General features: G+C 44.8%; 1 protein-coding gene across 1 annotated transcript in view; it reads right to left on the minus strand.

Annotated features, from left to right (window-relative positions):
• The window catches only part of SCAI (suppressor of cancer cell invasion), a 41,590-nt gene that overhangs the window by 7,233 nt on the left and 9,342 nt on the right, over positions 1-25,015 (minus strand). Inside the window, exons 2-13 of the mRNA XM_054084047.1 lie at positions 20,173-20,304; positions 13,191-13,286; positions 12,487-12,573; positions 11,863-11,961; positions 11,198-11,294; positions 9,720-9,818; positions 8,470-8,622; positions 7,544-7,645; positions 6,689-6,790; positions 5,032-5,110; positions 2,836-2,935; positions 2,290-2,371 (exon numbers count right to left, since the gene is read on the minus strand). Coding sequence (XP_053940022.1) covers positions 2,290-2,371; positions 2,836-2,935; positions 5,032-5,110; positions 6,689-6,790; positions 7,544-7,645; positions 8,470-8,622; positions 9,720-9,818; positions 11,198-11,294; positions 11,863-11,961; positions 12,487-12,573; positions 13,191-13,286; positions 20,173-20,279 — 1,203 coding nt within the window. The 5' untranslated portion in view covers positions 20,280-20,304. The remainder of the gene's footprint in view (positions 1-2,289; positions 2,372-2,835; positions 2,936-5,031; positions 5,111-6,688; positions 6,791-7,543; positions 7,646-8,469; positions 8,623-9,719; positions 9,819-11,197; positions 11,295-11,862; positions 11,962-12,486; positions 12,574-13,190; positions 13,287-20,172; positions 20,305-25,015) is intronic.

Raw genomic sequence — 25,015 nt, forward strand, 5'->3', positions numbered from 1 at the left:
ACGCTTTACTGAGCTGAGTGTTTACACCACATCACTGACAAAAGCCATGGATTCTTACTGGCCAGAGGTTTTGGGTTGTTTTGCATTTGACCATAACCTTAGACAGCCACAGCTACAAGAAGATACCAATTTTAAAATATTATTTCACCCACATATAGAACAGTAACTTCCAAGAACACAGCGATCTATATTTAAATGGAAGTGTTAAAAAAAAAGTCATGGCTTTAAGTAGTTGCGCTACATTTGCAGTGATCTTCCACTTTCAGCTGAATATACAGGGGAGGAAGCTGTTTGAGCGCTGCTGATCTGGCAAACCAGCAAGTCCCTTTCTGGCAGGACTTTACTTCCAGTCATTCACTATTTAAGCCCTCCGAAGAGAGGGAGAAGATGTGAATGCCTGTAGGAGAGCAGAAACGGGCTGTGGAAAAAGATGTGCGAGCAGTTGCTGTTACTGCCAGTCTTGCTAGCAGTGACATTTAAATGTCAGGATCGCTACAGTCCTATTGGAAAAGATCAGAGCAGCCACGTGGAAAAAAGTCAGTACAGTGGCTTCGACCCCACACAACTGCACGGAGCCTCTTTCTTTGTGCCAGGGCTTGAGTCGACAAACAACACACCCAGAGGAGAGTCACAGGACAGCACTATTGGTGTATTCCAGCGACAAGGAATCAAGCACGTAAGCACACAGAGTGATGACAGACCGGAATTTACAGGGGCTAGAAAATACGGAGACTGAGAGCTCTGCCATCTGCCTGCAGCTGAAACCAGAACACCTAACCTCATCCCACATCCAGCTGCCTCAGCTCAGTGGCAATCGATTGTGAATGGCTGTTCTCACATACATATGTGTATATGTATTCTTTTTTTCATTCTCTTTTCAGATTCCTCAAAATTGTGCCCACACGATCCTGATCTGGGTCAGAGCTCCTGGCAGTCACTTCCATAATCCTGTCCTGAAATACTTGGAAAGCTCACATTTCTATACTCCTCGCATACAGGCAGTCGGACTTCTCTCACATCAGCTGCTCTGTGTGCTAAAACAAAACAAGAAAACAAACCCAAGCCACACTTTCTACCCTGAAACAAAACCAAATCCCCCTGCTGTTACACTGGAATGGATGTCAGGAAAGAGCAGAGGAAAATAAATCCCTTCCAAATTCTCATCTCCTCAGAAAGACAAGCAAACGATTCTAACTGTACTTCCCTGCCTTTAAATGGCAAAGGGAATTTAATAAAAAGCATATTTGCACTGAAATCTAGCGTGGTAAGGTTAAATGCAGCAGGATTTTAAAAGCCCTTTGGAATGCATCACAACACAACAAACCAAAAACCCTCTGGAGAGGCCAGACCGGTATTCAGACAGTCAGGTACAGAGTCTGTCGCTCGATCCAGAACTGTTCTGGATCACATTGACCCCTGGTTTAGTACCTCTCCTTGGCCACCAAATGCCTTGGTAACAACTGATGCAGGCTGTGGATACTGAACAAGGAATGAGCTCCTCTGGCCACTAGACGTCCCTATTCCTCCTCGGAAATGCAGCTGTGAACGCTCACTTTCCTCACTGCACATAATGGAGCTATAAAAAGGAAGACATAAGGAAGTGGCACTTTCCCCAGATACAGCACATTCCTAATGCCCCATTCATGAATGAATCTAATGCTGTAAAGCTATCCAGGCGCAACCAAGATTGAAACGTCTGCTTCTGTATTACCCAAACTGCAGCTTCCCAAAGGTGATCTGGCACCGAGTAACTCAGCTCAGAGCACCCCAGCCGGGGGACTCACTGCCCACGCGTGTACGCTCTACAGTAACACCAGAGGCTGATTTGACTCTCATCATTTCCTTGGTTCGGATACTTCTCAGACACAGACACCCCACATCTTACAAGATCAGACTCAATGCTTTGACTCCTTTCTGTTGCTTAAAAGCAACTGAGCGTTGGATGACTGGAAACAAACCCAAGTATATTAGTTATCTCCCTCCCCCATGCACACACACCGAGATTTGTCTTTGGTATATAACAAAAATAAACCTTCCACCAGAGACCTTGGAAATCTGGAACCTTTTTTCCCTCCAGGAGGATTTATTACTTTCCAATGAGCGGCTGTTCATGTGCTTCTCCTTCTTGTTCCTATTCATAGGATCAGATCCTGACTAGCATGCACAACCTCAAAAGAAAAGAAAGACTGAATACAAACGGTTTAAAAAAAATCACCTGTTAAAAGTGTAAGCTAACTAGGGGTTGGCACGGTATCCTACCATACAAGTAGCTGCCTTCAAGAGCCTTACCTTGTAGGCGACACTGTTGGAAGAGTCCACAATGATAAACAGGGGCTTTCTTGTGAAAGGGTAGAGATCTCCAGGGTGCAGACTGGAAAGAGAAAGGGACGCTTCACAGAGCACTAGAATAGCTGCAAAGCCGTGACAGTGCACAGGTTTCTCAGACCACGTCCAGATAGAAGGCAAGCACATTCCTGACGCCCCAGCCCTCAGATTCATCCTCACAGAATAACTGCAAAACTGATTTGGTATTCGCCATAATGTGGGCTATTGGACTTAGTAGTTCTTTCCCAACAAGAAATGTTTGTCTTGAGGAGTCAGCCACCATTCATTAGAAGTTTTCCAGTAATAAAGAATTTACATTAAGTCACAGCAGTACTTTTCGAGTGTTTAAATCATGAGAGTTGCATATTCACTTCTAATTGTTCCACTTCAAGACAATCTACATTACGATATCCCGCACTGATGAATTTTAATTCAAGAGGCTTTGGTGTATTTTTCTCTGTTAAAGTCAAACTCCTTTGAATCTGCAGTTGTCGCACTCACGGCACTTACCAGTGCATCTCCTTGTAAGACTGGTTTCGCTTGTGGATAGCATCCCCATTTATGATGTCCCGGTTGCTATTTGTCAGAACACCACCAAAATCATACGGACCTACACGTGGCACAAGGAAAGCTACAATTAGCAGAGGCAGCTCCCCTCTGTTAGGGATTTAACGATTATGTGAAAGCAACAACAAACCCCAGAAAAGGAAGGGAATCTGCACTACTGCAGCTGTGAGGAGGGGATGGAGGAGTGGGGAGACCTAATACTGACTACAGATTCAATTCTATGCATCTTTAGTAGTTTCAGTATCTATCAAGTAGAAGCAAGTAATATCGCTTCAGAACTTCCAATTTATTTATTCACTATTCATCCACAAACATAATACAAAAGATCCAAACACAGGCTCTTGCTACACTACGTAGCAGAAAGATTAAAACCCGTGACACATCTCATACAGGAAAGTCAATCCCTTTGTAAAACGGCTACAGAGCCAGCAGATTCCAGAGTCAGAATCGGACCGAAAAATAAAGCTAAACCAATCAAAACCCCGTAGTGTCTCAGAACAGACATTAGTACTGTCACCTGCAGCTATAGTACTGCAAAGGGGAGAAGAGAGAGCTCAGAGAGCAAATGTGCTTTCAACACTCCTAGAAAGGACAAACCAGTTTGAACCAGATTTCAAATCTGCAGCAAAGGTTCATTTTTTAAGATTTCAAAGACAGAATTCACAATTTTCAAACGCACGCAGCCTGGACATGTGTTCCTGAAGAAATACTCTGCCAAGTTAGCACAATCAAACTACCCGCCTAACTGTCTGGTGGGGAGCAAAAATGGAAGTGGTGGCTATAAAAATATCAAATCCTACACAAAACCAATGTGTGAGAGATACCAGGGAATATTTCTGCCATCGAGATGGGTATGAAACGTCACTAACATCAGTAAAATAAAGTATTAGGATGTCCTCATCCTGTTATACATTTGCAGTCAGTTGACTCATATTTGGCCACCAAATGCAATTTTTTCAGGTTTGGATACAGAAGACATTTCCATTTTAAGGGAAGCTTTGGGAATACAAAATCAGGAACAGAAGAGACACTAATTTAGCACTGTTACAAATGTCTCGCATGATCCATCAAACACAAATGGCTCACAGGTGATAAAACAGTGCAACTCGCAGCAGCTCTCCCTTTTAATAAGGTAGAACTTTCTGTCTGCGCAGACCACGCTACCTTATTAAAAGAATGCAGTTGTAGCGGGATTCATTCAACGAAAGCTGAAGCCTGACTGTGCAGCTCTTCACATGACAGAGCCTGGGTGCCTCTAAGTAAGGTATTAAGCTGAAACAATACATGCAGTGAAGTGGACGTAACACGGGTTTTAAAGAACGTGGTTTAGTTAGAACCTATCACCGAGTTTGCAGCAAAAAGTAAAATGTTAAAAGCATTTTAAAAAATCACTGCCACAACCCAAAGCTGACAGGGATTTTTTTCCTTTAACATTTTGAGAGCTCTACACACCGTGCACTGGAGGGACAAGGCATGCATCTTATAAAGGAATGCAAGTCTCAAACAGATGAAGCGTGTACAATATTTAGGATGTTAAAGACTTTTTTTCCCCCTTCAATTCCATAAACAGATCTTTTGACTGTGTTTAGTACAGCCAACCAGTTTTCAGATTTTAGATTGCAGCTGCATCCAAATATTCTGCTTGGTTGCAGAGAACAGGAGGATGAGGTGAGGGGAACTGTCAAACATCATGAGAAGGGCTTGAATTGTCAGGTTAACAAGCGTGCAAATAGACCAGTCCCTGCAGCCGCTTCAGCCCTTTTACTACCCATCTCCTGCCCAGATGTTCTCATAGCACTGGAGAGTGAAAGAATCAAAGTGCCGTTTAGCCAGTTTATTCACTTTGCACTGATGCATCCACTGAGCCATGGGGTCTTCACAATTAGTGAAGCTGTTAATACTTCAGATGCATCAAAAACTGGATTTGTCCTTTGGAAAGGTCTCGAGTTAATGCACAATAATTAAAACACAGGGAATTAACTATTGTTGGGGAGGGAAGGCAATCTTACTAAGTAGACAGGAGAATAAAATTGACTTGTCTTTTACAAGGAGCTTTGTGACATCTTTCTTGGTCACTTGTCCTGGAACATAAAGAGAATTCAAGCCCTGTTCATGACAGGGAGCATTCCTTTATTGTACCTTCACTATCCGAACGACCTGATGGAAACACGCCCGTGGCAGACAAGTAAATCAGCAGCACACTGTTGGCAGGCAGCTCCTGAAATTCAGATAGAGAGAAGAGTAGCAAGGCACAAAACGTATATGTTGATTTTAATATTCAACCATCACCTTCATAAACGCATTGTCGTTTGAGTGGTGCTACTCCTCTTTGAAGGGTGCTTCTGGCTTCCCTCCACTCTGTTCTTGGTCCCCACCGATACACCCTTCAAATAGGTGAGGACACAGATAAAAATGTAACCAGACGATACCTTCATAGCTTTTTTTCCACACCGACCTCAAGGCTGATACTAGCGGTTCAAGCACCACTGGAAAAACATCTGCTTCCACACAGGCTCTCTTACTACCTAGCCAAATCCACGGCTTTCCAAGATACAGGAACCAAAAGCTGCCAAGACCCAGGCAGCCCCTAACTCCCAAACAACTCAGGATCCTAACGGAAGTTCTTTGTTTCCAAATACCCCAGAGCCCGCAACATCTGCCTCTTCCCCTTGACCCCTCTCAGCAGGACAACAAGCGCAGCACAGCCTGTTTTTTGTACAGACCTGAAAGAAAAGTATATTTTCCACCTTCCTAATGGGCTGTCTAGGAGAAAACAGGTGCTTTTATTGTCTGTAAAAGCCTTAGCACGCAGGCACCCAATATCCTAAGCAGTAAGGACGCACTTCCTTCACCTCACCAGCTGTTTCTTCACAGTTGCTTCTTGAAGCAAACTGAAACTTGTTTCTTTATAGGATTCGTATTCTATTTTTACTGCTATCCCCAAGAACTGCTGACTTGTACTGTCATGATTAAGCATAATGAGCCCACCAGCTTTATTAACTAAAATAAGCACAGCAAATAAAACTGTATAAAAAAACATCTACAAAAACATAGATTACTTACATGGAAAAGAGCAGCGGTAACAAAATACCACAGGCAGTTAGAAACATAGCATGTGCAGGAGAGAGATACACAGGGGGACAGAACTGGAGACCCACCAGGTATGCAGTGCTGAAGAGCAACAGCTCCTTGACATCCTTCCCTGATTTTGGATTGTGCTTGGCACAACATGAAGCAGAAGAATATTCTTAAGAACTTTCTGTTCTCGAGATCTTACCTCAAGAAATATTTCCTACATAATGCATATATAGGAAATAAACTTTATAGAGGAAACACTTATTTACAGATATATGTTTGTATATATATATATATACAAATGTCTGTATGTGACATCACTGGATAGGACAAGTTAAATGCAGCCGTTAGATCGCCTCCCATGACTTAAGGCTTTCCACAGCGCTGCTGTGCCCCACGGTTGGCACCGGGCAGCCAGAGCTGAGGCCGCTTGCCCAGGACCAGTTCAAGCTTTGCTGTACTTCAGCAATACCGTTAACAACTGCTGGGGAACAGTGAGCTGGGCTTCTGCCTTTAAAGGAATTTTGTTCTTTCCCTTAATAGCCTTTATTATACAAATTACACATATCTATATTTCCATCCCCTCCAAAGAACATTTTAAGAGGGCCAAAAGGCTTCATTATCTTCAAGTATAAAAGATTATCTCAAGCACATTTTATTCAGCATCACATACCATTCTGGATGGTTATGAGTTATAAATAAATTCACTGATTTCACAAACCTTAAATGATGCTGCTAAAAATGTATAGAGCTGGCTAAAAGTTGGTTTGTAAAGTAGATATTTATGGGGGTTTTCACGCCTGGCCGGCTTCTCCGTCGACTCCTGTTAAAACAAACAAACAGAACACAAGACAAAACCCCAACATCTCCATATTACCAAAGCGGTTTCATAAGGCCTAGATTTCTATTTATTAGCATGTTCATCTTCAACATACTTCTCAGACAAATGGTTCACCCATGTTGCATTTCCTACTACACCAGAAAGCAAGATGCACAGTATTTGAACCATAACTTTGTATTATCCTTTATTTCAATTTGCCACCTGAATCTAAGCAACACCCAAGAAGAGAGTGAAAAAATTCACTTGTCATCTCAATTAAATAAATTAAAATCTACATATTTCCTTTTGCTTCCAGATAAAACACTTTGTATCCTTCCTCTGAAGGGGATATTTAACTTTCAGATGACTTAGCAAGCTGAAGAACTTCTGTGGCTGCATGACTTTTGGAGTGAGACCAGAGGAAGGGGTGGGTGCATAAGGATAAGGACAGGCATAGCAGCCCTTCTGAAGAGCCTCAGCCAGACTGGTGTAAACTACTGGTGAAATGATGCCCAAATACTTGTTTCTGCCATCTTTTTTCACTATTGAAAGTTTGCTAAGGAGACAAAAAATGGGGGAAAAAAGGCAGATGTTACTTGGATCAAACTCCAGAGGTCTGAGCTACTCTTTACTAACCGGAGTTACACCAGCTTTTTTAACCTCCTGACACTGAGAGCACACACCACTTAAACCAAACCAACCAACCAAAACCCAGGAAGGACCTGTGGCCAGGTCTGTCATTGAACTAGAACTCACCTGCATTCCAGGTTTGTTCATTTGTGATGCTAAATTCATTGGTTCCCTTTCAAGTGCTTGCAGCATTCGGAACATGTCGATTGTCAGTTCACTGAACTTCACCTGCAAAAGAGTCAGTTTATTCTGTCAGGTATGGATTAAATAGCACTTCTCTGGAATCGTCCAGGCGAGAGATTCACCTGCACAGCACACAGACCGTTTTCTGTCTCTCAGGGGTCTGTCAGTGTCAGCTTTGAACCCCTGAAGCCCTGTGAATGACTTCTGGATCATCTCACAATGGACAACGTCCGTTTATGACTGGTCTGCCAGGCCAGTTCCCCACAGCGCAGACTCTGTTTTTTCCTCACAAATTACAGACTCTGCTGGGGTGTTTGTAAATCAAGTGCTGACATCACTGTGTGCTATGAATTCAGACAAAATCTTAACAACGATACACAAACTGTACTTTAAATACAACTCCCTTGCTTACCTGCAAAAAGAGCTCAGAGAGAAGTCATGAAGTCTGTACAACTTCACTACCGTCATCATCTAAAACCAAGATCTCGAATGTCTTTTGAAAACCCCTTCCTGCAGCAACAAGCTGGAGGATGTCACATGAAAGCCAAGCTTTTTCTGGGCACATCCCAGAGGCCTCTGACGCTTGAATGTTAAGAACGATCCAGTATATGAAAGTCAATTGTATCTATCTAATTGACATAATGAATATCAGCAAGAAGAGGTTGGTACCACAGGTCTAATATCTAATATGTAATTTTTAATTCTTATTTCTGAGAAACCTTTTCTCGCTGCCACAGCAAACATCACAATCAATATATTTTGCTGTTCGCCTCTATGAGAATCTCTGTGTACGATACAAAGGGATTGTCAGAGAGGGAAGGATTCTAAACTCCAAAGACACAAACCCAAGTCCCCGGAATTTCTTTTACCTGGTTGTTGCAGTTCCCAATAATCAGTGCATCTGCAAGAGCAAGCTGTCCCACTATCATTCCCTGCTCCAGCAGGGGAGCTCCGGTTTCAGAAAGCCTGTTAGAGGTGATTACAATGGTGTTGTCATCATTTAAAACCATGACAGGGTCTGCCTAAAAAAAGCAACCAGAATAAATCAGGAATTCAAGAAAACATACAGGTGTACAGTCAGAGAGACATCTGAAGGTCCAGTCACTTACAGGAAATGTTTCATAACTAATGTTTCATATTTTAAATTAATTCGCTGTACATCTATTTGTGTATTTGTATGCAGGTGCCAGCATGACGCTTTACCACCCAGAAAAGCAACAGCTCTTAGGGACCGCAAATAAGTACACGATGCAAGCACGTGAAGGTACAGCAAACAGAAAACCATACTTCGTAATGAGACAAACTCTGCTTCAGCTTTTCCATATCTGAGGAACCAAATGTCATCAGCCTTACAAATTCAGGCAGAATAAACTAAACACTTCTACAACACAGAAGAACTTTGCACTATTTTAGCTGCCCTTCCCCTCCCAGATACAAACAGTAGAGGTGCTGAGCGGATGAGAACACTGCCATCTCCTCCGGCAGTATTTCAACAGGTACTGGTGTTACATAGTGACACCTGGTACAAGAGGAGGACGGTGGAACACTGGCTCCTTGGACAGAATGCATACATCTATTTTCCTTTTAACAAACTTCAGGAGTCGGTCACATTCCAATGTGCTAAAAGCCTACCGGTGAACTGCCACGCTTGCACCGTGTTCTCCACTGTACACTGCTGTTGCACTGCCAGTGCAATGGGTCAGTGCTCCCACAGAGCACACCCTGAAATGCAAACTGAACATCAGCAAACTGGACTGGTTCCACAACACCAGAACAAGAGGAGGCTGCCTCTCCACACTATTGACCATGGGAACTGCTGTGCCTTCCCTTTCACCATTTCTGAACGCTGAGAGCAAAACCAATACAGTGACGCGGAGCATCTCAGCTTCACGCGTCTGTCTTCAATGCGTTACATCACCAGGACTGACTCTTCAGACACTTCACGGCTGTCACTGTTCGGCTACTGCAAACGCATTCCAGTGACTGAACTGGACAGGGATAGTCCCTGCACATGGCACCCCAGCTCACCACATTGAGGTGGTGACACAGGAACACCACGGGGAGCACGTCAGGAAATTTTACTGTTAAACTAACAACTAAAAGGGAATGGAATTCTCACCTCAATAAAAGCTGCCACTTCCTGAAGAACGAGGTTCCACTCCACCTGATCTTCAGTATTGAAACGATGAGTGTAGTCTTCAATTTCATCCGACAGCTCCTGACGTGAAAAGTTGAAAGACAGACAGGGTCACTGCTGAACCGAGGGCTCGGCAGGCAGGCAGTAACTGTACAGCTTGCTTAGCTGTGCTGGCCTTTGAGAATACTAACTACTAAATAAATTACTTCAGACCATATGCAGCCCACTTCTGATTAACACGCCAGCCAAAACGCGCTCTTTCAGGAGACAGAATGCCAGCGTTACACCGAGTTTTGGCAATGCAAAGTGTCATTTAAGTAGATCCAAATGCAAAGAGTATCTGGAGTTAAGTATAACCATCCCACTCACATACAGCTACGTCCCTGGTTATTACCATAAGTCAGGGATACCAAGGGCTCAAATTTCAGCTTACAAGTAACTTTAAACACGTTGAGAAAGTGAATGGTATGGCTTTTTTAGGTGTTGCTAAGCTAAGCTAGCAGCTCAAGTAAGCTTAGACACAAAGACGGTAAAGCAACCTACACAAAACTGTCAATAGCAGAAGCTGCTTGCAGCAAGGTTGTTGGAGGGCTTCAGGAAGCATATGCTGTCAGGAGAAGCCTGCTGTTCCCTGGTTGTAGTTAAAGGGTACCTCCCTATCTAGGCTGCAGCTATTGGGGCATTTTTACTTGGGGTTCAAACAACGCAATCAAATAATTCAAGCTTAAAGTTCCTGATTCCAGAAGATATTCACTGTTGCACGTCAGATACATTAGAAAAGCAGTGATCAACACTGGTCTGTATTCTATTTGTTGCACCTAAAAACTTGTGTTTACAGGCATTCAGTGGTTTCCTCTCATGGCAGAGGCAGATGCAGATCCAGACTCTCCAATTTCATTGAAATATCTACATCACTTAGCAAGGTTTAGTTTTGATGGGCCCCTGGAAGGTGCAAAACATATTCAGGATGTCTTCTAGACATGGGACAGAGCACTAGCACTTTGGAAAGGAAGAGAAATAAGCTCAGCATCAAGCTAGGAGACACAGCAACACTGCGTCATTAAAACTTGCTGGGGGAGATTCCGCTGACATCTTAAATCCACTACAGGAATGAATTATCAGATTATCAGATGATCCCCAAGTTTTCAGATGAAAACCATGCTTCTTACAGTTCATTCCTAACTGCAGAAATTTGTATGATTTTTCTCTAGCCACATGTTCACGTCATGCTGCTTCTTTCCACAGCTCTAGCTGTGTTATTCGTTCCTTCTGTGGCATCCAACAGCACAATCAATTAAATAGAGGAAAAAAATGAAAAGCTATGCTGCAGCAGCAGCTGACATCATAGATGTAACACATGGTATTTCAACCGAAATAGTCTGTCTTACGGATTAGGAGAACCACTCTGAACAACCAGCAAAATTCCAACCCTTAGCTCCTTTATCTTCATCTTCACGTACCTTCACAAGGTCCTTTACAACGTCCATTTTGTTGAGCAAGAGACAAACTACTATAAACCTTGCATAGTAACGCAGCTTCTTAACCACTAGTTCAGGCCTAAACACAACAACAAAAACACACAGCCAAATGTGAGATTAAAACAGAACACAGGTAGGCACCAGGGAGAAGGGAGGGGGGCAATTTAAGACCACAGCAAGGCTGAGCACTCCACAGATCTAGGGTTCCAACTCCTGTGGAGATCAATAGCTACCTGGCTGCCTGGACCCTGTCCCAGTCAGTTACAGAGGGACGTTGTACTGCCGTACTAACGGATGTTCCCCTGAGAAGCCTGATTAGAATCAAGCAGGTTCCTCAGTTTCAGCCCAGCTGCCTTGCCTTCCAGCCTCCGCACGCCAGGTCCCAGCACGGATACTGCTCAGGGCTCAACCAAACAGAGCTGCGGGGCTAACGCCTTTCCAGCCAGGACGAGACAATAGAACATTCCTCCAGTCGTACAGCGAAGTTCTTATTTACACTGAGGTTTTTAATCGTGGAATGGGATTAAAATAAACTGCTTTCAACAACACTGATTTTATCCCAGTTATGCTCCTACAATTGATAGTCACTGGCTGCTTTCACGCACCGTTCCACTCTGGAAAGAACAATGGCTTTCATTTAGACGTACCTGTCTTCTTTGTTGACTTGAGAGTAGTACGACCTCTGCCTAATTGCTGAATAGAAGGAGAAAGCTTCATTGAGATAGCTGGTTTCTGAAGTGCGCAAGCTGCAGAGGGAGAATTCGATTAGCTCACTGCTTCAGAGGGAGACCCATGCCAAACCCTCCCTTCCTCAGCCATCTTGTGCATCAGTGGCAAATCTCCCTCCTCAAGTAACATCGTATGAAAGCCAGATTCTCATTCTTTGTGCCTGCTGGGACGACAGATTTCAGGGCTCGGATTCCATTTCATCTGCCCGTTTTGTACCCATATGTGCAGGTGACAGGTTAACACAGTTTAAAGGAACATTAAGCTCCTAAACTTGTGAGTCACACTTTTGCACAAGAGTCGAATGCAGCATGCATGGAACACGGAGACGCTTGGGAGGCAGGAGGTAAGTCCATATGCAGCACCAGTGTGACCGGCAACGCGGTATCGCGCTCACGGGCACCTTCCTCTGCAGCACACCCACGCGGTCCCTCGGGCCTCGCTCAGACACAGGCGTCAAGGCTCAACTCCTGACCGAGACGTTTGGCGCGGAGCTGCCACGGATGCTGCGTTCCCCTACTGCATCCTCTCCTGTGCTTACTTACTAATAATGGTAATAGAGCTGCCCAATCTTGGAAGCAATTTCCCCAATTTGCCACCGCTTCAACCCATACCGATTGTCCAATACTTGTCTATTGAACAAGAGAGAAAAGAAAGATTAATTGCAAAATTTCTCAGAACATCACACCAGACAAGACAAAGAGCCACAGTGGGGCCAAACCCAGCGTTCGTTACTGGTGCAGCGCTCCCAGCAGCAGCCTCTCCCGGCGCCAACAGAACTGCACCCACACACCAGAATAAGGACCATTTCTCTTGCATAAACTTGCCAGAGCTAGACATAAGTGTGTTGCACAAAATACACACAACAAAAGGTCACAGCTTCCCCGGAGAACACTCAGACTACACAGCCAACGTAAGGTGTGAAAGATCTGAGCCCACGCTGCAGCAAGAGGCTTCACACCATTCCAGATGGGTTCTGCACTGCAGAAGCCATCATCCCAGCTTCTCCTCGGTAATGTATTACAGCGACATGCGTTTCAGGAGAGCAAAAGGTTGTGTTAAAAAAGTCACATTGAAAACTCAGCAACATTTTAATTCATTAGGCTGAGCACTACAGGAAGTGACTATTTCTTCCCTTCATGCTTGAATAACACAGTGAAATCTCAATCTTGCTGGGGCCCCCAGGCATGCCAGAGATTAAAACTGTACTTAAATCCACAGCACACGTCTGCCTACAACACTCCCTTACCGATGTTGCTGTTGAAACTTCCAGAGTTTGGTGTAAACGTCAAATGTTCTCCCAAAATAGGATTGCCATTGCTTTTGCCCATACTGAGGTAAATCCCTGCAACAGACAAGCGACAAACAGAGTTTGTGTCAGCATCAGAAGAGCTGTCTTCAAATGGACCTGAAATACTGTGTAACTCTGCCTGCACCCAGAACTACAAGAACCACAATTCCCGTAGATTCTCAAAGCTTGTTGTTACTGGAATCCGCAAGATCTTGTTCAGCTTGTAGGAACTACACGTACCAAAATCTGACCATAGTATCCCTAAAAACATGTGAGCCAGATGGCACACGAATTCAACATGTATACGAGAAAAGACTGTACATACATATACAAATAGAAGCAGGAATTGGGGCGAGGAAGAAATTCCTCAGTGCCGTCTCCTAATTATTCCTCCTTTCAGACAAATTCTCCAGCCATTTTTCAAATGCAAAAGGATTGAACTTCATGTTAACAAAGGTTCTATGCATTTCGCAAACCTTCCAGGGAATTGCCTGCATTTACCCAGTGTTTGGGACACAGCCAGCTGATGTCACAAACCACCCAAGCCCTGCAGGTTCCATGCTAAAAGGACGATGCTCTAACACCAAACTGAAGGTGTGCAGCTTAGCCACAGGTTTTGATGTAAAACTTCTGCTACAAAGACCATAACTCAGCCTTCAAATGCAAGAACTGCAACCCAATCACTTAGACAACAGCAGAATTATTCCAGTTAGTCCAGTGCCTACTGCCAGTCAATATCCACAATCCTTCACGTCCTACCTGAGAGCGCTTGTCCAGCTGCAGACTGACATCCACCTGCCCGGACCCCTTAGGACCCTCCCTCCCCCCAGGATTCCACACAATGGGTTCTGTCCAACGGCTTCCACCAGTTCTTCAGGTGGACATTCATTTTGAAGTTATTTATGAAACATCTGGTATATTTACAGTGCATTTCTGCAGTATTTATTATGAACATATGACACTGTATGTATGATCCTGCTCTCTCCAGATGGGTCTGGGGTTCTGGAATAGCTGCTCCAACAGGCGAAACAGCTGCAGATGGAAGCATGGCTCTCCATGAGCGAGTCAACATGAGCCAAGAGATGGGATATGTTCAAAAACATGGGCATTTATGGACAAATACCATCTAAAGGGCAAAAAGGAATCCATGCTCTCTAATGCCTAAGAGCATGCCTTTGTCAAGGTTCCGCGATATTAACAGGTTCTCAACAGCGCCAGGCCCAACAAATAATCACTCCAAAGAGGAAATTACAGTCTTCCTCCTTGCACTTTTCAACAGGCAATTGAAAACACCTCACCATCTTGCTAGAAGAGAAGTAATTTTATGGTTATACGCACAGAAAGCTAAATGGGAGTCTTAAAATATCATAGTAAAAACACCCAACCCAAGAGCAAGCAGAATAATCTAATGGAAATGAGTTAATTTAAACTCATTAAAACTGATAATACTTCTTGCTGCTCATTACGGAAATATTTTTTTTTAAATGGATGAGGCTGTTCACCATGTCTCAGAGACATCCTGCGTCAGGCATCGATTGTCTGTCACAACGTCACCAAGGCAGCTCCCAGCCAGCACTCACCGAGTCAGGTTACATCACCACCACTGCATTTGTACCGTCCAACTCAATTGGTGGGATGTCAGAACCCGAGACCTTCTGGGTTTTTCTGTATCAGTCTCCAGTGCTACAAGGCAAATTGAGTCGATCCAGTTCGGTCCCGCTTTCCCACCTCCACTCCATCTCCATCACACAACTCTGATGGATTTTAGCCATAAATGTTTGTGCTCTCAGCCCTTACAGGAGACCGTCACTGGGAGTTACGTGAACCTTGGAACAAATGCAACAAAGACCAAAACCCCTCCGCCTTGCTGAGCACACGTTGCTCATAACTCTGCTGAAGCAGATTCAAAGGTGGTTACGACTCCAGGAAGAAGTGGAACAGCTTTTTCAAGGCAGCATATTCTTTCATTTGATCCAGGAATGATTTCTTCAGGGAATGCTCTCTCAACCACTCTGCTGGTTAACGTTCCATCTAACACCGCAGTATGCAGGCACAGAAAAGCAGCACGTTCCACTCCCAAGCCTGGGAAGATGAGACTGATGGAAACAACACCTTCTGGAAGCCATGCCGTGTCCTCTGGAGGAGTACAACAAGCAAAGCAACACGCTGTGATTTCCAGAGCCACGTGCTGGCGCATTTGTGCCTACTGCAATTGCTTTAACAGCACCCTAGGTAGAAGGGGAAATGAATATTCCTTCGCTCATCATCCAACTGCACTTCCCACACAGCTTGGGGAGACCTAGCTTAGTTACACATAAAATGAATCCATTACCAGCTATGACTTATACCAGCCTGGAAACTCATCCCGGTACTGGAGGGTGGGGAGGCCCTGGCACAGGTTGCCAAGAGAAGCAATGGAAGCCCCATCCCTAGAGGTGTTCAGGGCCAGGCTTGGAGCCCTCGATCCACTGGGAGGTGTCCCTGCCCATGGCAGGGCGTGGAACTGGACGGGCTTTGTGGTCCCTTCCAATCCAAACTATTCCTTCAATCTATGATTCAAGTAAAGGTCTAACATAAGGACACAAGAGAACACACTCTTCTTCTCTCTAACACTATGTGCACACATTAAGAAATAAGCAGGTAACTACTTGCTGATCATGCTTACATCCCCCACCAGGAGGACCATATGCTCTTAAACCTCACCTTTCATCTTTCCTGGCACACCTCTCACGCTCCCTCGACTCTCACCTCCTTCTGCACCAGTCCAAGCACTCTTACAAAACTCGCTGCACTGCGTTTGTTTCGACTATGTGAGAATCGGTGGCATTTTCCAAAGCCTCTCCCAGCGCGGCATACACGTGTTTGGCTGTTGTTGTCCACAGTCACTGCTGGGTGTCCACACGCATATTTCTCAAGCAGAGTGCTTGCCTAATTGCAGCTGGCATAGCTGCACAATGCCATGCGATTCCTCCGCTCCCCAGGGAACAGGAAAGATCTCCATGGAAACAGACAGAAGCACTTGTTCTTTTGATAGTATTCTGACACGGCTGTAATAAAATTTCATTTATGACAATACATTACTGTGGTTTCACCAGAGATTTCTGCAGAGCAGAGCTGCTGTTCCTGCCGTTCATTTACTGAACATCACGAGTGTTGCTCCCATGTATCAAGAAATTTTGCAGTGAGAAAATGGATGCACAAGAACAGAAGACATTTAGTGCAGATTTTCTTAATCAGATCAGAGGATCTGCATTATTTGGTGAGAAATAGCCCCAAAGAATACTAAAGATTCAGTTGATTGCAGAGTGGATTATTAATACAGATCCTCCCACTGAAGGAGACAGGGAATATATGATACGATCCAGAAGCTATTACACACCCAACTTGAGCACAAAATGACCTATGTTATAGCAAGACGTTTTGCTGCTCCTGATCTAGAGCAGAACACCGGGGAAATATGGAGAGGAAAGGGCAAGAGCCGGCTTTCCAGCGGGGCGTGCCTGGCTGAGGGTGCTGGGCAGAGCGCAGGCAGCAGCAGGGCTACTCACGCTCTTACTGACCAGGATCAGCTTCACAGGAGGGAAGGAGTAAGAAGGAATTCAAATGCAGACGAGGGAATGGGGATGCTTTGATTCAGGACAGTTCTACCCAGACAAGGAAGGCAGTTACAACATTCATTACAACAGCCTCCAACAACAAGAGGAAATGGTTTCCAATTTTTTGGTTTCTAAGACATTCCAAACTGCACATGAAGACATGAACTCGGATGTTCTAAGGGGATGTTCCCTTGCCCCACTAGAGGGGCTGGCAGATGGATTCAGCAGACAGCCCAGAGCTTTACCCAGTCCTTGCTGCACAGTCTCAGCAGAGCCCAGCACTACTCATGTGCTCAGTAATTCTCTGTCAGTAGTTCATTTCAGCCATGCTGTTGGCAGAAGCCAGGTAATACTGGCTGAAAACCAATTACAGGTGCTGAGGTTTGTTTGGTCAACACCACATGGACGTTGTCACACACAGACAGCTTCCAGAGATGTTGGGAAAGTCCTGGAGACTCAGCAGTACACTTCAAAAAGAAAGGTTACAATAACTGCAAGTTTAACATTCAGAGCTTTAAATACATTCACAGTTTTGACAGGTGATAAAAAAGACAATTTCCTTTTATGTTCACAGGCTTGTAGTAATCACAGGCTCCTGCTCCCAGAACCGAAGCAGCAGTGGGATAATGGCGCTGTGGCACAGCTTCCCCATCGCCTTCAACAACCCACGGAGACAGAAAGCTCACCAGCAGTGCTCACGGTAACTTGCCTCACTGATGCAATCGGTGCAAGAAACCAGACCCTTCCCAGCGCCAAGGGACAGCCTACTGACGCTAACGGGGTCCTCTTGTTTCTAAATAAGCAGTGTGGAACAAAAATAAGAGGTGCAGCCTTACTTGAAGTCTACAAAATAAATGGTTAAACACTACCACTTCTTTCTGTGGAAGGACAGCAGTCATGATTATTGCAGCCTGCAAAATGAGCAACAAGACTCCATGGTCTGGGGCAGTATGATGATATATGTGGGAAGTGTTTTCATTTCTTAAGGTTTCAAGCTTCTCTGTGATACTGAACACATTGAAGCACCTTCTAACATTAAAAAGGAAATAATAACTGGTGACAGTACACCAGCAGAAAAACTGCTTCCCAACACACTCCCTCTTTCCAGCCTTTTTCCAACAAAAAAGCCTGTGAGAATGGGGAAAGGAGAGAGCAATTAGAACATACTTCATTAAGTTGTTTGTAATTTATAGCTCAGGGCATTCAAAGAGGGAGTACAGGCACTAGAAAGACACCCTCCCCTCTAAGTTATTCTAGCAGGCACAGCCACAAAAGGATGGTATCGCTGCTAGTGAGAGCATGAAGTATACTTTGGAGCAGCAACCTTGGCAGATCATCATATGTTTTCCTCAAATGCTGTATTTGGCATCTGTATTGGGAAGAGAGGAAGGAAATGCTACTGAAACAAAGACGTGGCAGGCTGAGCCCTTGCATTTTTGGCAGCAGCAACAGCGAGGCAGCTGCCAACACAGCTATAGGCTCGGTTCCCTGTAGCTGAAGTGCCTAGAGAAGGTTTTGGGAAGGAAATCGTTGCTCTCCTCTCCCTCCCCCATCACTTCTTTTCCATGAAACATGATGGGGACAATAGAATGCAATAAAACACAGCAGCAAAGGCCATCATCATCTTCAAAACAGAATAAGGCAGGCATGCATCAAAGGCATTTATTACGCCAGGAGGAAAAGCAAGCAACTGAGAATCAGGATACTCGCCAAGTCATTCCCAGGTGAACTACCCAGAGAAGAACAGGCACTAACAGAGGAGATACCTGAAAATCATTACCTGACACTGCTTTATTCAAGTCAATATGCCCATAGGAATGGGCCCATATTCACCAACAGGTCTTATTGGTGAAATAGTGGCCAAGTTCATTGCAAGAAGCAACTATGTTAATTATTTCAAGTTACGGTAAGGACAGATGCAGATCCCTGCTCCTGTACATTCTTATTTTCACATAGCAAAGCCAGCTGCTGAAGCTCATCTCTCTATTTTTATTCCTCAAATTTCATTCAAAGGTATTTTCGATTTTCTTTTCATCTAGCTGGATAAGAAGGTTTCTTTTTGGACCCCTTACCTGGAAGTCCGATACACCGCCACCACGCTCAAAGGCAAAGATGGAACATAGGTACAGTGTGATCCAAACTTGAGGATCGCACCTCCAGACACGGACTGTATTGATTTGTACTCTTCGGTGACTCAGGCCAACATTTCAAGCAAGCTGTATCAGCGAGCCAATGGAATGGCATAGACGGTCCTGGAAATCCTGGCCTCGAGATCTCAGTTCTCTTGCTTCTGACTCTGTTTCGTGGGGTGCTGAGTGCAATCTCCAAGAATTCTTTGTCTCAACTGCCCATCTACCATCCAGATTTTGGAGCACAAACTGTTTGTTTTGGATTTGGTAATCAACTTCTAAAGCACATGAAAGGATTATCAATAGCGGGGGGTAGGGGGAGGAATTAAAACCATCTTTGCTAACCATCTGTGTTTGAGTAACAGCAAGCTATATGGGCCCAAACATACAGTATTACTCAGAGACCAGCACGAGCCTGAACTGCCAACGAGACAGGAGCTAAAACCCATGTCACGGAAGAGACTCTACAGCAAAACTTAGAAATAAAACAGCTCTCAAATATATAATCTTTAATTCAGCACATATTGACATAAATGGGATGCCTGTACTGCTGTCCAAATATGAACTCTTTTCCTTAAACTCCCCCTTCCTCTTATTATTGTTATTATTACTGCTCTTATTATCCTTTCTTATTGGGACTGAAGATACTGAAGATGTTTTGTAGGGAAACGCCGTTTTTACCTTTCTCCACAGTTCAGATTAAGCATTGTTTCACCAGCCACACACACAGGCTATGGCTTGGATGTTTCTGTTCACCATTCCTAAATTTCTTCCCCCACTCTCCTCCCCCCCAAACCTTTGCATCCTTTTCCTCTGGCACAGAGACTGTGGAGTTTAGGATTTGCCTGCTGTTGACTGTACACAGCTCGTCCTGAACTGTGTACTGCATACAAAACCTTTCTTCAGCAATTCTATTGATTTCATTGAATTCGCAGCTTCCAGTTCGCTGTTAACTCACAGGACCGAGACATCGCGCTCCCTCTTCTTCCATTTCCTTCCCTGCTCTCTCAGAAGAACTGCGTGAACCTCTATTCCTACAGACATTCCGAGATACCTGGTCCAAAGCAACCCACAGCGGTGCACACTGTTCTCTCCTAAACAAACTTACTGGGTTTGAGTTTGAACTGTTCATTGTACAACTGACTTTAGCACCACTCATGCTGAAGCGTATGTTCCCATGCTTTTCTGAAGGAATACTGTCGAAAATGCACTGACCTTAAGCCATTGAATAGCTGCTTAGATTTATCCAATAAGTAGCAAAAGTCTGTCACTGTTTTCCTCTCTGCTTGAGGAATATCATCTTCAGCTCCTCCTGATGACATGATTTCTTTTAGGGCAAACTCAGTCCTATGAAGAAGAAAATAGCCATATTACTCGAAAATTGAGGGCTGCTATGGATGCATCCAGATTATATGTGTGCAGAGTTCCATGGGGATGGTAACACAGAGCATGCAATTCTCCCACAGGTTACTCTTCTTAAGACTCATTAAAAATAACAGCTGAGAATCAAAGCATGGGACTAATTATTGCACAATGCAATCAACAGAGCAAAAATAAAGTGGTACAAGAGCCATAAAATAAAATAACTCTGAGCACTCCATCCACAAACACAAAACTGCCGACAAAAGGACTGTGACACACACAGGACTTGCGCTTCATACTTGGGCGAGAGCATCCCCTCTCAATTTGCCTTTCTGCAGAGGTTTTTATCCTGCATCCGTATTTAGAGACTAGCTTCACAGCTACTTACATTTAGTTTTCTTCTGTAACTGCTGAAGACTGTAAGTCACTGGTTGCTATTGCTAAAACAGAGCCATTTTAGACCGCGTGCTAAAAAATACCCTGCTTCCTCGCTACTTCCTCATGACCATTTAATTCCATGGCTTGCGCTGCCACAATTTTAGCTGCAGATCTATTTTTACTGTTCATATGAGCATAATGTCATATTGTACAGTAATCACTTGAAATAAACCCAGATATAAAACACAGATAATCCGAGTATTGAGTAAGTAAGGGAATATGAAAGCCTATAAAGGCAGAGTGGCTCTTCAAAATGTTACTTGGAATGCAGATAGATATAAAATTCTCCTTTTGCTCATCCAAAAGGGAGCTGCAGAATTGCAGCAGCAGGGATAAAACCTGCTCCTCTGGAAATGGCTGCCAGGGCCCCGGCTCCTCTGTGCAAGGAATTTAGCGCAAGATAAACACACCTCTAACTGGGCAAACGCAGAGCATTCACTCTCAGCAACTTCTCCACCGGTTCTAGTGAGCACTTTTGTCAAGCAACAAGTTTCCATTTGTGCAGAAGCTCTGTCATGGATGCTATTTGCATAAATAATTACCTACAAGTCCCAGTTCACGCCAGGAAACGGCCGAGATAACTCGTTAGGGCCACTGGAAAGTACCCAGGGGCAGCTTTCATCAGTCGTCAGGGAAAACCTTCATAACAACCAAGCAGACATTAGAAATACTTCCCTGAGCAAACATTCCATGCCTACCAAAGGCAGAAGGCATTGGCAGCTCCCCCTGGCTCTGGGGATAAGGCAGTGAGCACATCCTGCCAACCACTTCCCAGCTCAGAGGGGACGCAGCAGGCGTTCGCCTGTCCCCTCCGCGCCGGGCCGGGGATGTGGGTGCCCTGCACGAACCGCCGCCGGGAGAGCGCCAGGAAGAGGTGGGAAGCACCCACTCAGCGCCAGGGGATTGCAGCGGGGTGCCAGGCAGTGCGACAGTTCAAAATACGCCCACCAGATGTCAAGCGCTGGCAGCACGAGCCGAGCAAGCAGGGAAGGAGCATGGTGAGGTACCAGCCTGCGCCTGAGATCTCTGCACACTTCCATTCACACAGCGTGGAACGAACAACACGGAGCCCTCCAAGCACCGACATATGAAATGGAATCGAAGTGGGCAGCGAGAGCTGAACACCAGGTGTCAGAAGCAGCCAGGAGGTGATCTGGGGATTTTGGGAAGAGGGACAGTACCCGGGGTCCTGTGCGCTCGGCTGCAAGGGCCACCTCAGTCCTGCGGCGAGGCGCGCTGCTCCGAGGCCGGCCGGGCACGCTGCAGCAGCTTCGGACACAGCTTCAAGGGCGGAGGAGCTTGCTTAAACTGCAAAGTACATTTCATACAGCCTGTGTATCATTCCTTTAATTTAACGGTAAAGTCAACGTTACTGTACGCTACCCTTGAGCTACACCAGCCGACCGCCGCGCCGCTGCTGCGCCCGCCAGGAACACCAACCGCAGCTCTGGTGCCGAGCGAGCCCAGCGCAGCCACCGCCAACACCGCCCTTAGTGCAGTCAGTGAAAGACAGGCCAGAAGGGTCACTGCCTGCCGCTCTGAAAGGGACCAGGCTGCAGAAAAAACACTTGTTGCAGAGAAAGGAGAAAAAAAACCCACTATTTCAGGTTATAGAATATTGAGGTGTACTTTGAAAGCCTACAAGTTAGTGGAAAGGCAGAGGAACCGAGAGAAAAAAGAAAAAGGAAAAAAAAAAAGGAAAATAAAAGACAAAAAAAAAAGAGGAAGGGGAAGAGATTACTAAACTGAAAACAAAATATTGGAGAACATTCTGCATGCCCAGCCCGATACCGCTACAGCGTGTGGGTTTGGACCCATTACTAACGCAGAGGGCAAAAGCAGCTTTCGTGCTCATGGGAAGAAGCTGCCAAAAGCAGAGGGAACAACCTGTCCTCTATCAGATCCTGCTGGGGAAGGGACCCAGGAAACAAACCACATCCTGACACGGCAGAGACATGAAAGATGAGTATCCCCTGGAGGCACCGCGCCACTACAGTCAGGTTTTCCTTCCCAACAAACGCATGTTCCAACCAAGGCACACATGGTATTAAGGCACGAGTAGCCTGGATTTAGGCTGAAATGTGCTATTATCAAGCCGGGGTGAGGAGTCGGGGGGAGACTGACATGCAGAAGCACACAAAAGGAGCGCATTTACTCAGTCAGGGATTTACTTTTAGAAAGAAAGGAAATAAAATTCAGTCTCAGTCACTCAAACTTCCCTTCAGCAGAATCCCTGGCGGGAAAACTGGCTGTTCCATACACAAGGCAGGAAGCTATGGTACCTGCAAAACTGCATCTTCACTCTTCCAAAGAGATGTAGTTACATCATTAAGGTCCTGCTGCCCAAACTCGGTGTGTGTGACAGCTAAATATTTGCAGACCTTCTGCTAAAACTTCTACGTTTGCTCATTATTTTAATTTCCATTAAAACCAACACCCAGCAACAGGATGTCGATACACAAAGGACTGAAATACAGCTAAAAGTAGTAAACTAGAATACTGTATTACGATAGTTGCTGCTGTGAAAACATCCCTACCATTCCGCATGCCAAATGCACCTTCTGCCTGGTTCTGATCTGGATTGCCATATGTATTTCACAGGATATAAAAGAAAGGCTTACACGTTAGACATGGAATAAAACACTCAATGCAGAATTTCATCAGCATGCTTTCATTTTTACTTTTAATTCTTATCCTAGAATGGGCTTTGAACAGAAGTCCATGAGAAACTTGAAAACCTCTGCCCTTCTTCATGGTCTCTAAAAATTACACCTGCCAGCTTCTCAGACGTGCTTAGCCCAACCTCATTGGTGTCACAAACATTTTGATGCCATTCCCCTCCCTCAGCCTCAATCATTTACATGGTAAGACAGATGCAAAAATTAGTCTCATTTTCTACTGACACTTTTAGAGGGGGGAGGTGACCAGGAGACACTTCAAAGACATCAGAATGAACGGAGAAGACTCGGAGTGCTTATGAAAAGCTGTTACATTCGTACATAATAAATTAAACACAGCAGCCTCACTGTGCCCTCTTTGGGTTTTGTTTGCTTTTTTTTTTATAATAAACCAGCTAAATCACAGTTTAAAGTAGAATGAAATGAAACCTTAGTCATCCACACTATCTCCGTTCTTAATGGTGTGAGCATGCAAGCACAATTGCCCGTGGGATAGAACAGATGCAACAGCCACACCATCTCTGGGATACAGAACGAGTACGCTCCAGATAATCAACTTTGGACAGGGACAATGGATGAGATCAAGTTTCACTCTCTTGCAGGATAATTAAAGGCATGTTCTGGTTCTGGCTCTGCCACACACTGCCCTGGGAAAACAGAAGCACTGCTGAACTATCCAGTGTATTTACATGTTACAGTGGAAAGTCCTGTCGAAAATCCTTAAAGGTTATACTTTAGAAGTATGAGTCCTGCTCAAAATGGACTGTTTTCTTACTCACTGTCAAAATCACCTTTATGATGATCATAAAATAACACCATACAGAAAACACACTATAACAACATTCAGACTGAATCACATCATGGGCAGAGTCTTTCTTCTGGGAATTAAAAACAACCAAGAAAGAAAATGGGTGAAGAATTAAGCACAGCAGTAATAGTGATGACAATTCCCTCTGCGAGATCCTCAGGAAAGCTGCCAGAAGGTAATTCAGATCTCAAATCCAAAGAAGCATTTTGGTCACAGACATGAGACAGGCGCTGCTGCAATTCAAACCCTGATTTCACTCAGCCACAGCTCACGCCTGAACATGAAGGATAGATGGGGAGGGAAGATGGAAAGGAAAAGGACAACAGGAGCCATTAAATGATAGGTGAAGGTGGCTTTTCCAGCTGACGGAGAAGGACAATAAAGTCCGTTCTCTCATGCACCAGTTTGGGCTTATCACGCTGCACAGGGGGTGGTGTCGGTGCCGCACAAAGAACGCACTGCCATCACGAGCAGCTCGGGGAAGAAGGAGGCCTCCCCTGTGCTGAATTCTGTGCTGTAATGCAGCAGCTTTACAGGCAGGAGAAAGAATTATTATTAGCAACAGCAAGTGGGCACAGCAAAGGGAGGAATATAGCTACTGACATCGCCCTTTCCTCAGGGACTGCGGAGCTCCAAGTGAAAAACACAAATAAAGTGCAACTGGCAGTAACTTGGGCTCTCCTCTGGTTCCAGAGGTTACCCCACAGATCAGAGCTCCTCTGCCACGAACAGGCAGTTCGGGCAGCCCACCTACACCAGAAACATCACCTAC

This window comes from Cuculus canorus, chromosome 19, assembly GCF_017976375.1.
Source record: "Cuculus canorus isolate bCucCan1 chromosome 19, bCucCan1.pri, whole genome shotgun sequence".
NCBI lineage: Eukaryota > Metazoa > Chordata > Aves > Cuculiformes > Cuculidae > Cuculus > Cuculus canorus.